This window comes from Lampetra planeri, chromosome 25, assembly GCF_965212315.1.
Source record: "Lampetra planeri chromosome 25, kcLamPlan1.2.h2, whole genome shotgun sequence".
NCBI lineage: Eukaryota > Metazoa > Chordata > Hyperoartia > Petromyzontiformes > Petromyzontidae > Lampetra > Lampetra planeri.
Window position 1 is genome coordinate 8764924 of NC_136131.1, and position 18583 is coordinate 8783506.

General features: G+C 49.7%; 1 protein-coding gene across 2 annotated transcripts in view; it reads left to right on the forward strand.

Annotated features, from left to right (window-relative positions):
• The window catches only part of AXL (AXL receptor tyrosine kinase), a 72265-nt gene that overhangs the window by 6465 nt on the left and 47217 nt on the right, over nucleotides 1-18583 (forward strand). For both annotated transcript variants that reach the window (XM_078606206.1, XM_078606208.1), the window contains exons 2-4: nucleotides 2263-2473; nucleotides 12205-12305; nucleotides 13337-13507. In XM_078606206.1, the coding sequence (XP_078462332.1) occupies nucleotides 2263-2473; nucleotides 12205-12305; nucleotides 13337-13507 (483 nt within the window). The remainder of the gene's footprint in view (nucleotides 1-2262; nucleotides 2474-12204; nucleotides 12306-13336; nucleotides 13508-18583) is intronic.

An 18583-nucleotide genomic window follows, 5' to 3' on the forward strand; every position in this document is an offset into this window, starting at 1 on the left:
GTGGGTCTAATTGTCCACGCTCAACTCACGTTGGCTGTAAATCACCACAATCCCTTACGTTATGGCAATCTTCGGGGCCACTTCCTGGAGTCGTGGAGTTCTGACATTACTCGTACGGTACATTTCATTAAAGCGTGTTTAAAAAAAAATTTATTTTTTAACATGATTTATTCTCGAGGGAAGTTAGCTAATCGGCTCATCTCCGCGATGGTCTTCCTCTTGGCTGTGTTCCATCCACTGGCTGCTATTCTCTCACCAGTCTCGTCCATCAACCATCATCTCTTCTGGCGACGTGTCATCCCCTAGCCCACACTGACTTTTCTCAACAGTCGGTATAATAACAAATAACCACCACTTGTGTCGTATCATATACGCTGGTGTGTATACATATTGAACAATATGAGTGAAACATGTATGTACTGTATGTTGGACTTCTTTCGCGCCATACATAGTTGACCGTGCTAATCGCAGGCGGCGAGGGAAGGTCAACAAACTAAACACAAAAAAGCGGTTCTAAAGAAATGAAAGTACAATCCTTGGTGACTCCACCACTGGATGATGGCCACTCCATTCAGGGTGACGTGGTCACCACGGATCGATGTTCAAATGCCCACACACGTGAACTGTCTCGCGGGACACATGTCCAAGACGATTAACATGCACGTGCAAAACAGCCGGCTCTTTGCTTGTGGTTGAAAACACTTCGACTCGCGCTTTCAACGATCACTTGATCTTCTGCACTCACACTTGGACTCATCGCAGGCCAAAGAGAACAGAGGGTGACGATCTCATAATGGGGAAGCAGGACTTATCAGCCATTGCACGAGAACACCCCGTTACCACACCGGTTAGCTACAAAGTGTGATTGCTGCACTCTGAAAGTGCCGAATCGTGCAAAACTCTACCCGTGCCAACAGGACGATTGCCGTTGTTGTACACAATGTACGCGTGCACACGGCCCTTTTGCCGAGTCGCCGCTGCGTGAAAGCCCCCCCCCCTCCCCATGCCGTGCGGGTCGTAGAGGTCGCTTGGCCGTACTTCACCGACCATGCTGACCAGTGCGGGTTAGTTAAAATATGGGGAGCGTATATGTTTAGGGGGCATAAAGCAGTGCAACAGTACATTTTGCTGCAATAGCCCTCTGTTGCCCACCACATGGCCATCCCGGAGCAGACTATGACAACCTGGTATGCATGGTGGCCACCCAATCTGAAGCACTGTCGATACATTTGTTTAAAAGACCCTGCTTAGCTTCTCAGATGCGATGAGATCGGGCACATCCAGGGCGATTTGGTTATGAGGTGTTTGTCATTTGGCGATTTGGCGTCTCATTCCGATCGGCTAGGTGGCATCTTCAGCAAAACGTCCGTCTTAGCACGAGTCCTCGCAAGCCTTACCCAGGCACTAAAGCCTGCTTGAAGCTTCTGAGGTGCGACGAGATCGGACACATCCCAGGTGGTGTTAATTATTTTCTGGGGGTTGGGGGGCAATTTGTTTTGTTAGCTGCTGCTGGTGGTGGTGGTGGTGCTCGTGGGTTACCGTGCGAGATTGCTTGCGAACCGTGGCAGGGAAAGCCGAGTGTCAAAACGTCTGCGCAATATACTCAGCTTGCGCATTTTTGCACCAACGTAATGAATTGATAAATAAAGCAATCTTCTAGACTGTGTGGTCAAGCTGACCCCTTTACAAGCCCTTCAAGTGGCCCAAGTGAATTGCACACATCTGTTTATTTACAACTTTGGCATTTGCTTTCTAGTCTTGCTGACGTTGGTTTTGTTCAGCGTAAATGATTACAATGATGGATTTATTTTTCCCGTTTACTTTTTGTGACGTGTTTATAACAGTTGTCTTCAGACTGATTTGTGCAACCAGCAGAGCCTGTGTTCCCCCAGAGTCTGTGTTCATATTGCTCCATCCATGTTTACTGAGAGGTAGATGGATCGTTTCATCTCGGGGCCGTGAGAGATGGCAACAACTTGGGAAGTCGTTCATCCAGCAGTGGATAGATCATGGCTGACAGTGATGAAGATGACAATGCACTGTGGTGGGGATCTGGAGAACTCGCGTTCAAAAACATCATCCTAAAACATCCTCAACTCCACGCAGCTCACATCATTATCTTCATCTTCCAATTCCCTCTACGCTCCCCTGTGACCTTTGCCCCCCTCCCACACTCCCTCTCTCTGCCCACTTTCATCTCACCTAACCAATGACTCCCCCTGCCCCCCCCCAACCCCAACCCCAACCTTCTCTCCCATCCAGCGCTGTCGATCCAGCGCAGCCCGATGAACCTGACGGCGTCGGTGGGCGCGTCGGCCGAGCTGCGCTGCTCGGTGGAGAGCGACCGCCGCATGGACGTGGTGTGGCTGCGCGACGGCGTCGACTTGGGCGATGTTCTGGCCGATCACATCTCCGTGCGCGAGTTCACGCGCTTCAACAGCGACGGACGCGAGCTGCTGCAGGTGGTGCTCAAGTAAGACGCTGCCGCCTCGACAGACCTGGTTTTCACCTGAGGACGGCTGCTTGCGTTGTGGCCGAAACGTCGTGAGAATTATTTTATTATGTTTTATTTTTATTATTTTATTACTTCCCTTCTACGTGACTTTACCGAAAGAACCAAGAAGATGAATCCCTGCAGTCACGAAAGCTTTAAATCGAAATTTAAGAGATGTTCTCACCCGGTGCCCGCCCGCCTGGTTGCCTTCACTGTTTGTTTGCCCGCCTGCGTGCGTTGTCGATGTCGGCGCCCTGGTTTTTCAGCATTTGGAACGTTTTCCTAATGACGGTTGAGAGTGTTCATGCCGGGGGCTCTGTCCATCCATCTGTCAGTGTGTCTGTCTGTTTTGCGTTCAGATTATTTAGATTCTTTGGCTGGTATAAATGTCCACATGATGAGCCACTTCGTTGAGCTATCTGCAAACTAGTTATATAGCTCAAGTGGGCCTTGCCTGATAAAAAATATAATTAAGTAAATGTGTGGCCAAGTCGTTTATGAAAAGAAGCCAATAGCTCAGTAGGCTTTACCGGGCAAAGTAAATTTTGTATTTGTGTTATGCTTAACTTTCCTATACTTTTCACTCCTATTATGTGTTTGTATTGTTTGTTGTTGGAACTTTTTCTGATGCGCCCCTCCTGGACATCTGTGAGAAAAGAGCTTTATAGCTCATGGGATTCCTCCAGAATAAATAAAGATTCAGATTCAGATTCTGTCGGTTACATGGGGTGACAACATATAGAGCAAGGGGTATTGAGAAAAGGAATAACAAATATACGGCAATAAACAGCTGGTTTTTGTATTTTTTTTCTCTATTGAAAATGCCAAAAGGTGAGGCTTGCCTTGCGGCTCCGTGTTCAGAGCGCTGAGCTGGCACTGCTGAGATTCTGGACCAGAGGTCACTTTCAGGGGATCTCGGCGGTAGTTCTGTGATATCCACTTCCGCGGGCCGTTCTCTAACTGCGAAGGTTCGCAGTGTTTTTTTACGAGAATCGCTAATGGATTCTTTGTCATATTACTCGGTGCAATCAGGATAAACTTGGGGGCAAAAATGTAATCAATTATAAGAGGGAGAGAATGACAAAGGGAGTGTGTGCATTTCTGTCCTGTTTGTAACTGAAAATAATCATTCACAGCCTTTTAGCAACAGGCTGCTGGATGAAGGCCCTCCCCCAACACACCGTTGTCAGTTATGTGGGTTGTTTACCATATCTTAATTTTAGAACTTTCGTGACTGCAGGAATTATTATTTGTTTCTTTCGGTTAAGTCACGTCTAAAGATAAAATAATAAATTAAATTAAATAATAGAATACGACGTTTCGATTGCAACACAAGCAATCATCATCAGGTATAATGAAATAGCGACATAAAATCTAACCAGAAAACTATAGACAGACATATTAGCAGACAGATATCACCATAATTCACCACGCTGCTATGTATGGTTCAGAGCCCAGGAGCCCAGGGACAGGTTCGGATATCGCTCGTCACTCTTGTGAAGAGTAGCCGGGATTCAAACGCAGCTCCGTCTCGGTTTTTAGCACGGTGCGCTCACCGCCCCTGCTGGACATCTGTGGGAAAAAAGCTTCATAGCTCATCGGATTCCTCCTGTCTCAATAAATATTCAGATTCTAACCGCCGCACCACCGCTCCATCCGACCATCCCTCTTTATTAGTAGTTGTCATCACTCGTATACAAACGGTCAATGAAGTTAAATTAGATCAGTACTGTAAGTGTTTCTTTTTTAACACGGGGGTGCCCCTTGCCAGTAAACAGGATTACTCACAGCTTAGCAGCAGCCTTGCACTCTCATTCCATTGCATAGCGTGCCAAGCTGGGTGCCCCCATCATTGCCAACCCCCTCGCGACATCCCCCCCCACCCACCCAAGCGGCCCCCCACACAAGCCACAGATAAACCCCTGGTCTCCACTAGGTCTTGGCTGGATCCCGCGTTGGTCGGGGTGGGTGGGTGTATTGGAGCTCAGCATGATACAGGGGCCAGAACAAAAAGCCCCCACGAACACGTTAATGCTCTCTGACTCAATCTCGTTTAGTCACACTTTAATTAAACGACGTCCAAAAAGAACACGGAGAAATTGAGTTTACGGAGGCAAGCCTCGTTGGTGGTTTGTCACCAAAAAATTGACAATGCTGTTGTTGTTGTTGTTGCTGTTCTGTTTTATTTTTTCTCAATTCATTCCAGTCTCCGTGTATGTACGTTTCACTGCACAGCCCCTATGGTAGATCCACTGCTGGATAAAGGCTATGCCGCGCGAGTTGTGCTGATTGTTTGAACAAACTTCGCCGTGCTGGTCACTGCGGTCAGTGGGGGTTGGTGAAGATGTGAAGCATATAGGTCAGGGGTCGGCAACCAAAATAACAAGAAGAGCCATTTCTTTCCAATTCGGTACAAAATTCAGTATTTCAAGAGCCGCAATGCATCTGAGTACATACTGTACATACGTACATATCGTCAAGAAGCAGCCCGTAAAGAGCCGCATGCGGCTCCGGAGCCGTAGGTTGCCGACCCCTGATATAGGCGTTAGGGCACAGTTTGTACGACACCAAAGTGGATTTGTCAGCACGGCCCCGCTCTGACAACGTAATTCGCAGTTCATCTCGTTTGCCCGGTGATTATTCAAGAGTGACCCCGGTGACCAAAGTTACAAAATCAACAACGTACAATAAAATAGAACAACGAGGCAGATAGAAACCAGAGCAAAAATAAGCGTAGCCCATGCAGCAGCTCACGACACCTGATTTATGCACAGCGGTCTCGCAACTTAAGCAACTAGCCAGGCTCAAAGCCAGCTTGGCTTTCGAGATCTGGCGAGATCGGGCGCGTTCCGAGTGATCTGGTCGTAGGCGCAGGGTGTTTTCGCTGCCGTCGGGCCTTCATCGTCGTCATTCCTTTGCGGTTGGTAAAACTGGCTCTCCACCTGACGAGGCAGCCAATGCAAATCGGGCATGCCGCATCCACTGCACGTGAATGTAAACAGATACATTTGGTGACGCTGCTGGCTGCTGCTTGGGTTGGCAGTGGTGGAATAACACAAGTAGCAACAACAACAAAAATAAACTCGATGCATTCGTCCGTGACACTGTGGCCTTTAAAGGAAAAATATATCAACGAAATAAAAAAAACTTTTTATATTACCAGGTAAGTCCCACTGAGCTTCACGGCTCTTTTTCAGAAGCGACCTGGCTACAAATGATAGCTCAAGAAAGTGGCTTATCACGTGGACATGTATAGCAACAGCCAAACACTGTAGACGCGTGTTTCTAAATGTGGAGGGAAAAACCAGAGGACCCAGAGAAAAATCCACACGACCACGGGGGTAACATGCATGCTCCAAATATACAGGTGTCAGGGTCGGGATTGAACCCACGACCTCCTATATACCCGGCAAGGGAGTTAACATCTCGCCACCATGGCACTCCATCATCGGCGATGCTTCAGGTAATGGCGCATTGATTTTTGTGGCATGCAAAAGGGACATTTGACGAAACGTCGCCTGTTACATATTTCTTCTCCTTTTAAGGCCACGGTGAAAATTACGGACGTGTTGAGTTGTCTGTAAATGGAATGCAAGTGGGCTTGGGCAGCGCACAACTTCATGGCGAGAAGGGATGATGACTGCTGAAAGACGGGACCGTTGAAAGGGGACAACGCAGCCACGGGGAAGGGGAGCGGATGAGTTCAGCTCATGCACAAATGAGATGGGACGTGGCAGGACAGCCAAAACATGGGTCAGTTATAGTGACAGCATCATTGGTATCTTGAATTACAATTTTCGATTACATCGTCATCCCAATTCATTACGACTAACACAGGGCCATAAAGGCGTCTATACACCTCAATCGCCTCCTTCAAGAGAGACTTAAAAACTCACCTCTACAATCATGCTTTTGAGCGACTCTGAGCTTGGCTCCGTGCCTCTGAGTCGCGGCCACTACGTCTGCAAATGTGCGCGCGTTATGACGGATATTGGTGAAGCTCCACCAGTATATAGGAAATCAAGAATAGATCACTAATGGAGGTGAGCAACATAGCCAATGGTTATTAGAGTGTCTCCGTTAGTTAATTGGCAGGTCGCGTGCGGTGGGGTACAGTGTGGGTACTCGGACCTCTTCCGCGACATTTCGCCAGTGTGGAAGAGCAGGCCAACTACCCTGCAGATCGGCTCTAGAGGTGCCAGTATTGGAAGCCTTTTTTCGCCAGCAATGGCGTGAGCAAGCAATCGCATGGCTGCACTTTTATCTTTGCCAGAGCCGCATGCGGCTTTTTAAGGGCTGCTTCGTGACGTTATTTATTAAGCATTGAGTCTTATAGTGAATTCTAAAAAAAAAAATATTTTCTTGTTATTTGGATTTGCCGACCCCGTGGTCTAGAAAATCCCAGATTGGTTTGAGAGTTTTTTTACTTGTGTAAAGACGAATTGGACGCACTTGTCTTGAGATGGTTAATTTTATTAAGGCGCCACGTGCTCGCACTTGACCCCACTGCAACAGCCCTGAGTCTCCCGCGCATCTCCCTTATATACGCTCGCTCTACCGGCAGACTCCACCGTCCTCTTGCGTCACCTGGCCACGCTCCTATTCTCGATCATTCCCGCAGCCACCAGTCCACTCGCACTACAAGTTGACTCTGTCATTACCTCACGTGGCCACTAGTCCACTCACACAGTAGATTGACTCTACTGTCATTGCACTTGTATGACTGCCACAGTGGGAGCAGTAGCAGCGACCGTAAGAACGGAATATCATTGCACAACAGCTAAAAGCAAGCAGTTGGCACGAACGGCGACAGTAAGGAGGCACGCGGTTGTGTTGAGTTATGAGTTGGGCTCAGTATTTCCTGCAGAAGTGGAAATTTGGCTTGTGCGACTCCAAACCATTGGTGGTGGTTGGGGGGATTGTGGGAGAGGGGGGCGGTCAAGCCGGAACGTAGCAGGCTGCCGTGTTGCGTCGCGCTGCCAGCGAAGCTGCCTTCGCTGCCAGCCGCCCTCTTGATTGCAGCGAGCTCCTTCGGCTTTCTCTTCTGTGCCAAAGCCATCCTTAGCTCTGGAGGGAAGGTTGTGGCACCGCGCTGGCAGCAGGGTGAGCAGGCACTGCAAACAAAATATTAACCAACGCACCATTGGCCTGCTGTGGAGAAAGGCCATTACCCGAAACGTCGCCAATTTTTTAATTAGTTTTCCTCCCGTGTGCAGCGGTTTTGGTGAATGTCTTTCGTTTTTGTTACTTCTTCTGTAACTCCGAACAATTATTGCGATGGTACAAATCATGAATTTGTCCAAAGTTGGAATTCCGCTTCCATAGCTGGAGGGGAGCACCCAGCTCCTGCCTCGCTGCACCAGGTTAAAATCGATTCCTCCATCCACTTTGAGGGCCATGTCTACCAGACTGATTGTTTTGTCTCATCCACCACACTGTAGGTCATAACAACTCACCCACCCGCCCACTCACCCCTTCACCCACTCGCTCACTCATTTACTAACTCACCCATCCACACTCTCACTCATCCCACTCACCACACTGTAGGTCATAACAACCCACCCACCCACCCACTCACCAACTCACCCCTTCACCCACTCACTCACTCATTTACTAACTCACCCGTCCACACTCTCACTTATCCCACTCACCACACTGCCACACTGCGGATCGCCCAACTTCACTTTCCGCCTGTTCCCGCGCACCGCTCCACTTTGGAATTTCCTCCCTTAGTCTCTTTCCCCAAGCTCTGATAATGACAACCTCGCTCAACAAAAGAAACGCATTCACTCTTCATCATTTACACCTCCAGTCGACGCTGTTTTTGTCGCTCGCCGCTTGTTATTTTGGGTATCTGGGCCTGCGTTCCGCAAAACTACACTTTAGTAATTGGCACCCTTCAGTGCCAATTCTGAGACTTTCCTGCGGCCCTTTCTGGGTCGGCGATCTGCGCCTTGTTTTGACCCAGCCAAGCCGTCGTGCACAAAATGCTAATTCAGCCGGGCCGCTCGCTGTGTGCTCGTGAACAATTACCCCCGCGGTCTCTTCGAGCGAGCGCTCCCGATGAATGGGCTTGTGTCCGCCACGCTGGCAACTTCGCGTTCTCTTCTTCCAACGGTGACCGACTGTCGCGTTTTCGGTTTGTTTGTCACTCGCAGTGGTCGTTGTTTCATCTGCAAAACAGAGTTGTTTTTTTGCTTTGTTTTTCTATTTGTTTTTTCTTCTATTTTTGGTCTGATTTCTGTTTATTTCGGTCACTCTGTGCTCTGCTTTGTTGAATTCGTTTTTTTTTGGCATTCTGGTGACCCCGGCTCACTCTCGCAAGTGAGGCTGTTCCCCTGGTCTCTTTAAGTTCTCACCCGGTTAAACAAAATAGCCTTCGAACTTAAACTTCCTCATCATCATCATCACCACCATCATCTGCTGGATGAAGGCGACCCAAAGGCATCACCATCACGCACAGTCCTGCGACTAAAAATCTACGTAGCTCCAGTAAACGAGTGGATCTCATTTGCTCCATCTCCGCGCCGGACGCTCTCTCGGGCGCGTTTCCTCCGTTGGCTGCCGCTACATCGTTATTCTCACCCACCGGCCATCGTCCTTTCTCGCCACACTTACTTTTCTCAACAGTAAACCATTTATATAAGTAAATAAATTGTCAATGTGCTCTGTCAGCACTGACCTTCAAAAATAGAGGGGGTGGGGGTGGAACTGCATAAACATTTTTAAACGATAATAACAATAATAAAAACAGGTGTTTGCTACGAGCGAGCGGGTGGGAAACTTGTTGGAATTTTACGTCTGCCCCGCTCCCCTACACAATCCCATACCCCCCCCCCCCCCCCAATGGCGCTTGCCTTTCCAATGTGTGACTCGTATCATGAACCGGGCTAATGTAAATGATAAGCAGAATTATCCAAATTTATCAGATCAAATGTAAATTTTGGTTTGGTCGTTGCATCAACCCCGTTGGCATAAACTCTGTAACGTGAGCTTCTAAAACGACCCCTCACTTTGGATGAGGTTTTTTTTCGGACCAAAGCACACAAAACTGTCAAACAAACAAACGCACGCACAGATTTGCCGCTTGGCATTATTCGTACGAAACGGTTGATCGATTCTCTGTAATATTTCAATCCACTGCTGGATGAAGGCCTCCCGACAACGTGCCAAGCACCGGGGGTTGTTCGGCCGTAGCTCGCCTCGCTGCTCGGTGCCGGTTTGTGAAAGGGGGCGAACGTCCCTCGCCACCCACGTCAGCCGTGGCCGGGAATCGAACCGGGTGGGGTGGCGGGTTCGGTGCATTGCACCGACCGCCGCGCCCAATTTACTTTTATTAACTGCAAAAAAACGACTTTAGCATATTGCTTTCGCGAGCTTTACAACTCTTCTCGAGCAGCGGATTGATTTCTGGATTAGGGAATAAATCTTTGCATTTTTGGTCCAGTTGATTCCTTTTTTTTGTTACACTCACTTATTCATTTTAAAGTAGTTTATTGATTAACGTATAAACGAGGCTAAGCCTCGTGTGGTTTTAATCCGAGCCGGTATGTTCTCTGCAGGTGTGGTAAGGGTTGCGGTAAATCTCAGTTCACGGGCTTGAAAGGAGCCGTGATCTGTGACTGAAACGGAGAGAACACGCTGACATTCCACGAATTGCCACAAAATGTATTTCACTTCTTCAGACAGCCCTGCACCCTAACCACGCCAACTCATTTTAGTTTTTAAAGAAAAACAGAGGCATGTCTATCAACTCAACCTGTTGTCGTCGCTATATCCGCCAGATGACCACTCGACAACCTCAGCTGTTTTCATCAAACGTTGGTTGGAATCGCAATTGAGCGGTGGCACAGTGGTTAGCGCACTGCGCTATCGACCGAGGCGGCCCGAGTTCGATTCCCAGCCACGGCTAACGTCAATGGGGAGGGATATCTGAACCGGTCCTGGTGGGTGGGGGGGGGGTTTCCCCTCTTCAGCAACCCAGGACTGACCAAGATAGTGAAGTATGGTCAAACAACCTCAACGTTCTCTCTTTCGGTGCGGCGGCTGCGGCGGTGGCAGCTGTTTCCTGCTCTGTTTGTTCGCCGAGTTGAGCCAAGAGCCGTGTTGTACATACGTATGTACGTTGAACCTCTTTCTCACCGTACATAGGCAACTGTGCCAATCGGAGGTGCTACGTTCCCACCTCCCATTGTCAATGTCCCAGCCACTTGCCCACGAGGCCACGGGGGACCGCAGTAGCGGGGTTGAATTTGGGGGAGCCGCAGTGGTGAGATTTTCACTCCCTCGCCTGGTATACAGGAGGTCGTGGGTTCGATCCTGACCCCGACTCCTGGATATGGAGTTTGCATGTTTTCCCCGTAATCACGTGGATTATTCTCCGGGTCCTCCGGTTTTCCCCTCCACATTTAGAAACATGCGTTGAGAGTATTCTGCTGCTGTAAATTTCCACATGGCAAGCCCCTTCGTTAAGCTATCATTTGTGATAACCAGGTTGCTTCTGAAAAAATAGCTAAATAGCTCGGTAGGCCTTACGTGGTTGGTTAAAAAAAATAAACGCCTCACATCGCGCGCCACGATCTATTCGTTGCAGAGAGGAACATCGGGAATGAGGAGGAAGAGGAGATGTTTTGGTCACGTGGGAGCGTCCGCGTGCACGCTCGGTTCCATTGTCTCTGCTCCGCAGACCGGCAGCCGCCGCCACGTTACCGTGGGTGGCCGAGTTCGCACGGCCACGGGCGATGAAAGTAACTCTGCACCGGTTTAAAGACATTCAGTGTCTTGGCACGTCTGTTTTCCATCATCATCATTGGCAGCAGGAGCCATGGTCAATCCACTGCTGGATTAAGGCCTCCCAAAAACTGCTGCCATCTCTCACAGACCTGCGGTGTAACGATCTGCCCAGAACCTGCACACGCGCCGATTTCATCGCTCCATCTGCTTGGTGGACGTGACTCGCTGCACTCACTTGAGAACTCAGCTTAACCTTCGTTGGGTGGCTCAAACCCAAATTCGAACTCGGGATCTCAGGCACCCCAGTAAACGTGGAACTTTGAAGCAACGCTGGTCCGACGGTTCCAACCACATTCCAACGTAGGGGGCCCAACATTCGAATAATTACTGGGTCGGCTTGCTGATCCACTGAGCTCTACCCCAGTCACCTCTCACTATTATTGCGTAAATTTCGATTTTAAGCTTTCGTGACTGCAGGGATTCATCTTCTTGGTTCTTCCGGTAAATTTTGATTTAAAGCTTTCGTGACTGCAGGGATTCATCTTCATGGTTCTTTCGGTAAAGTCACGTAGAAGGGAAATAATAAAAAAAAACATAATAAAATAAAATTCTCACGACGTTTCGGCCACAACACAAGCAGCCGTCCTCAGGTGAAGAACAGAGCTGTCAGAAAGACAGCGCTCCAATGAACACCGCCAAGCTTGGCAGCGTATTTAAGCTGGATGGGAGGAGCAGAGTGCCTTGACAAAGGAGTTTACATATCAACAGAGGAATTTAGCATAGAAGTAGCTATTGTAACGTGAGAGATAAGCATGATGTTAAAGTGAGAAATTATCACGTAACTGGGAGATTAGCATGATGTGAATGTTTTTTAATTTTATTATTTCCCTTCTACGTGACTTTACCGAAAGAACCAAGAAGATATTATTGCGTAGTTTACTTTCTAACGCGGTGGAACTGTCTGCTCGTGTTCCAAGGATCCACCCCGTGGCGCGCACCGACGCGGGGGCGTACCGCTGCCGCGTGGAAGAGAGCCAACAAGTGCTGCTGTCGGACGAAGGCTTCCTCAGGGTCGAAGGTCAGTGGGCATGCCACTTCACGATCTTTCATTTGCCCTCAAGCACATGAAGGGATGCCTCGTTTGGAGGCAAGGAACGGATTCGCCGCCTTCTCCTCCCACGCTAGTCGCTGAAGCTGCCTCTCGTCATCATCATCATCATTGGTCGGCCATGATTTTTCCACAGCTGGGTTAAATTTTCAGATAGCTTGCTTTTTTAAATCCTTTATATTAATTTCGCTTGCTTGCTTGCTTGCGCGCTTACGACCGTGCAAATATTTCGGTCGTTTTTTAACCCACTTCCCGTGATCCAATCGAGCTGACATTTTACACTTTTTAGGAAAAAATAAATTATATTTAATTACCAATTGCTTAATGGTGGCAGGCAATCATCTGACCCATAGGTGGCAGCCATCTCAAGCCAGAGGACGAGAGGACTCTAGCCGCCACGCATATAAAGGATTTATAGTGAAAAACTTTGTTTTTACGGGTTAATTTTTTCCCTCTGCCCATGACTGCCTCTCTCTCTCTAGAATAAATAATGCTCACTGTTGCCGCGTGGCGTCGTGAGGTGCGATCGCGTTCACGTACGTATATGTACGTTGACATTATTTCGCACCATACGTAGGCAACCGTGCAGGTTGGAAGGACAACAAACCAAACACAAAAAGCAGTTACAAGAAAATGACTTTCCAATCTAGATTAAAAAACGCATAGCTCCAGCGGCTTCCTAACATCGGAAGGAAGAGCGTTCCAGACGGCCGCAGAAGCGCATCTAAAAGCGCGCGATGCGACGACCGTCTTTCTTCGATAGCCACACAGAAGCCGCTGCCGCGAGGACGACCGGAGTTCGCGTGATGATGGTTTTAAGCTCCTGGACGAGATCAGCGAGGGATTGTTGTTCATTTGTGGCAAGCGCTCTGCGTGTGTAGCGGGTACGACCTTTTGTCGTATCCGTTCGACAACCGGAAGCCAATGCAATGTCGCAATTCTGACCTCGTACGGTGCGCAACGCTCCGCGCGCACCCCCCTCTTCCTTCTCTCCTCGCCAGGGCTGCCCAGTTTTACGCAGGACCCCGCGAGCGTAAGCGTGTTGCGGGGGGCCGCCTTCAACGTGACGTGCGCCGCCGAGGGTCCCCCCGATCCCGTGCTCATCACCTGGTTCCGTAACGGGGCCCCCCTCAACCACGCGGAGGAGTCCCCCTCCGTGCTGCTCGTTCGAGGTGCGTGCGCGCGGGTTTGGGACGCGACGGAACTGCCGAATGTTACGCGGTGTTGGTTCGTTCGTTTTGTTGATCTCTTGCGTCATCTGCGCGCCACCGTCGTCGCGAGACAAAGGATCCGTTCGGATCTCTCGTAGGGGCTCGTTCCAAATCTCCGTGCGCACAGAAGCAAATATCTGGTTTGGCCGCGATGTCCGACGTTCTGCTCCGTTGCCGAGAGCTTCTTCAGTTGCGTCTGCAGCGAGACCGGACACGTTTGAGGGCGACGCATTGGCGCGTGGTGTTTGGAGGTTTGGTGAAAGTTGGTGTGTCTTGCTCCGATTGGCCGGGTGGCATCTTCAGTAGAACGCCTGTCTTGGCACAACAGGGGGTCCCGCTGTGTCCTCTCGCAACAACGTGAACATTGTGAGCGCACGTGTCGGAGAGAGGAATGTCTTGTGCCTGTAATGTTCGTAAACAACGCATTAGTGAATGAAACAAAACACCAATGGCAAAAACACTTCCCTGTAAAAATGTGCACGATTGCAAATTTTATCAGCGGTATTTTTTGTTTATCAAGAATCTGCCGACCAGACTTATGAAGATTCACCCCCCCGCCTCCACCTAGAGCCCTCCCCCCTCCCTTACCCCCCTCCGTCGCCCCCCTCCTCCCCATTTACATTTGATGAATCATCACAATTCGGGGTCAAAATTCCATTCAAGAACCAATTCTTTATATGCATTTACATTGTGGTCCATTGTAGCGCATCTTGTGGCCACGGAGGTCACGGGAACTAATGACACGCGACGTCCACAAAGAGAAGGATTAAACCAACTCACACACCGACCAGCCTGGTGAAGTATGGTCAAACAACCCCCAGGAGCAACGTGACGACATGGGGAGCCTTTCACCCAACAGTAGATTAACAAACCGCTGTTGATTATTCCTAATTTTTTTTGCGGTGATACGTCCGTGAGCTTCATGAAGTATGCAGGCAGTGCAACTGCACCGAGGCCTGACGGGCAAACAGGAGAGGCCCGAATGGGGGGTATGGGGCGAAGGGTGGGGAGTGCACGGAGGCGGTGGGGGGGGGTACAGAGGAGGAGGGGGGGGGCCCATTACGTTCCTCGCACCAGGGCCCTCGCCAGCTGCGGTTGCAAAACTCTAGGGACCCACATGAGCTGAACATCTCAAGCGCTGGAATTGGATGACACTGCGTTATTTTGTCATCTGGTGGAACAAGCAACGCATTTGAAACTGTTCCCATTGAGTCGTCAAGATAGAGATGTGGACGAGGGTAGGGAGGCACGGGAGAGTTCGGGGTCTACTCATCCTGTACGCGTGTTTGCCGACTCGGCATATGAATAAGAGGAATATGTTAAAGGAAATAATGAATAAGATCTTCAGCTGCTCACACTTTTCTTTGCCTGTTTGCATAACGTTGGTCATTCATATAAAGCAAGTGGCAGAAGTGAGGAATTTATTTTCCCATTGTGAGCAGAGTTATGTAACCAGAGCTTGCTTAGTCATGTGTTGGCATTCGTATTGTTTATGAAATGCGACTCTGCAGGGAAGGATGCAGCATTGGACGAATGCTTTGAAATCTATTTGTAAATTGTTTAATTTAGAAGAAGAAACTATTCACGTGCTTTGACGTGCCTCTGTCGTCACATACGAGGGTCCGTACATTGGTTAACTTGCACAATCCACTGCTGGATGAAGGTCTACCTGCTAGTGATGCGTCTGTTGAAGGTGTAACGGTGCAATGGGCTGTAAGTGCCCAGTTGGCATTGGGCTACGAAGAGAGGGCGAGGTGGGGACCCATGGGGTTTGTTTGGCCATACTTCACCACGCTGGTCAGAGTGGGTTGGTGAGTGAATGGTGGGAACCAGGACCGGTCCACGTCAGAGGTCGCATTCGGGTACCCGATACCCATACCCTACCCGATACCCGGCTACCCTTACCCGGCCGGGTACGGGTACGGGTACCCGTTTGCGACCCTGGTGCGGCCGGGTACGGGTACGGGTAGGCCGTGAGTCACTGGTGAGTCACCGTTTGTCACTCATTCCCAACGTCTTGTCTCTTCTCACAATTCAAGTTCCTAGAATCAACCCACCCGCGCCTGCAACGTGGCCTCATCCCAGAGGTCGCAATCGGGTACCCGTACCCTACCCGATACCCGGCCGGGTACGGGTAGCCAGGTATCGGGTAGGGTACGGGTACCCGATTGCCACCCTGGTGCGGCCGGGTACGGGTACGGGTAAGGAATCAAAACCCGTTTGCGACCTCTGGTCCAGGTACTACTTGCCGCTGATGTTAGCCGTGGTCAGGATTAGAACTCTGTGTGTATGTTGAACTTCTTTCGCAACATACACAGCCAGTCGTGCTAATTGGAGATGTGGGTGGGAAGGACAACAAACGGTTCTAAAGAAATGAGTTTTCAATATAGATGAGATCAAAGTGCATAGCTCCAGTGGCATCCTAATATCAGGAGGCAGACTACCGCAGAAGCGCATCTGAAAGCACGCGATGCGGTGGCCGTCTTTGTTCGATGCCTCGCCAAAAGTCGCCGCTGCTGCTGCGAGGATGACTCGAGTTTGCGTGACGGTTTATGCTGCTTGAGATCAGAAATATATTGTGGTTCATTTGTGGCAAGCGCTTCGAGTGTCATGAATGCGAACTCTGGCAGCTGGGTTTATAGCGGAGGCTGCTGACAAATGCGCCACCGATCCACCGCTCGATATTTAAATGCCCCGTTTGCTCCGTGCTACATTCTTTGCCGAAGAAGCTTCCAAGCTCCCGGCACGTGTCGCGAAACATCGGACACCGTGCTGAACAGCACGCGTGGCACGGCCCGAAAACGCCATCAGAGACGGTGATAATTGGGATGCCAAAGTGGCGAGATGTTAACAACTTCGCCTTGTATACAGGAGGTCGTGGGTTCGATCCCGACCCTGACGCTTGTTGTATACTTGGAGTTTGTGTGTTCTCCCTGTGGTCGCGTGGATTTTTCTCTGGTTCCTCCGGTGTTTCCCTCCACATTTAGAAACATGCGTTTATTGTTTTTGGCTGCTATAAATTCCCACATGATGATAAGCCACTTCTTTGAGCTATCATTTGTGGCCAGGTCACTTCTTAACAAAAAGCTATAGAGCTCAGTAGGGCCTTAGCTAATAAAATAAAAATGGTTAAAATAGTTTTAATTTGTCGCCCATCTCCGAGGCCTACAAGGCACAGGGCACGTGACAACACGGCGATTGTCCACAGCTCAGGGGCCCGCGGGGTGGGATAGCGATCTTTGTAAACAGCAGTGCTTCTCTGCTAAAAAAAATTCCATTCATTCCAGGAGTGAGGGAAAAAAACGCTCTTATCCTCGGACAGAACGGGAACACATTTTTTTTATGCCGGGGGGCATTTTTCACGATTTATTATATATATAAAAAATTTAAAAGCCGAACATATTTTTTTCGGTTTGGAAAACAATTTTGGATAGAAACCCGTCGTGGGTCATTGATAACACGTGTCCTTCCAAGACTATCAGGTTGTGTTCAATTACCGCGGAACGATACGCATTAGATACTTCATAATTTACTCATTGGCTAGAGCTTTGGGCGTTGGGATGGTGGCGAGATGTTGAGCTCCGTTTCTCAGTGCGCAGGAGATCGTGGGTTCGATCCCGGACCCTGGCAATGTTGTATAATATTTGACATTTGGAGTCTGAGTGTTCTGTCTTTCTCTGCTCGTGGTGGATTGAGAATCAACGCGCATTGATATGACTTAGCTGCTCCTATGAATTCCCACGTGCGATGGTGATAGCAGCCACGATCAATGAGCTGTCATCGCGTGTGGTCAGGTCGCCTATGAATGACGAGAGCTCGTAGCCCAGTGGGCTTTACCTGGGAAAAATGAAATACAGTCGTTAACGTTTCTTAGTTTTTGTTTAAGTTTTCTGAAGTGCCCCACATATAAACCCGGGTCGCCGGGTTCGTCGTGCAGAGCACGAACCATGATACTACCGCTCCCACCACACGTATGACCTTGACCCTGTACACAACACACAAAGATCCCCCATTTACTCTTAACAGGCTGTTGGGGCAAGTGCTGTTAGCGAATTGCATCTTTGAAGGCTGACATGGCACACGAGGGAGTGGGTGGCCCGCACCACGCCCTGCACACACCGATACCAATACCCACCATTCTCCACTAAGTGATGGTGACATCACCATGGCACCCGTGCCAGGCCAGGTGCACCTTGAAGTCATGTGAAGTGTCAAAGGCTCGCTGACAGGAGGTCTCTGGACAGACCCAGGTGCCATGGGTTGGCTGACCGTGATGACCCGTAGTTACACCAGCTGTACCCCCTACTGTGCCAACTGCACACAAAGATCCCCCGTATAGCCTTAACAGACTGTAGGGGCAAGTGCTGTTAGCGAGCACCTATGAAGGCCGGAACGGTACACGAGGGGGTGGGTGGCCAGCACCACGCCCGACCGCCTTTGTCTCCCCAGTGGCGATGTTTACACACCGCACCAGGTACTCATTTAAGGCTGAGTCGACCTAGGGGAGGCCCAGGACCGGTTCAGATAATCGTCACTGGTGTTAGCCGTGAGCGGGAATCGAACCCGTGTCGCTAGGTTCATAGCGCAGCGCGCTAACCGCTACACTACCGCTCCCCAACTGCACACACACACCGACACACACACAGACACACACAGCCCGCGGAAATAGCAGCGGCGTGTTCGGCTGCGCTCCGTGTACCGTCGCGTTTCCACTTTTTTAGTTTTTGCGGAAGAAAGTGGCGCTCGACCGCTCTCGCGAAACACTCGCATCCCTTCCCCCCGCACGACATTTAATTCGAACAACAACACAAAGTAATCATTACAAATCAAGCGCTTTTCAGCATCTTGACTGTTAACTACCTCGTTTGGTACACAGGAGGTCGTGGATTCTTTCCCGATCCTGGCACCTGCTGTATATGTGGAGTTTGCGTGTCTCTCTTTCTCTATCTCCCCGTGGTCGCGTGTTTTTTTTTCTCTGGGTCCTCCGGTTTTTCCCACCAAATTTAGAATCGACACGCGTTTAGAGTATTTGGCTGC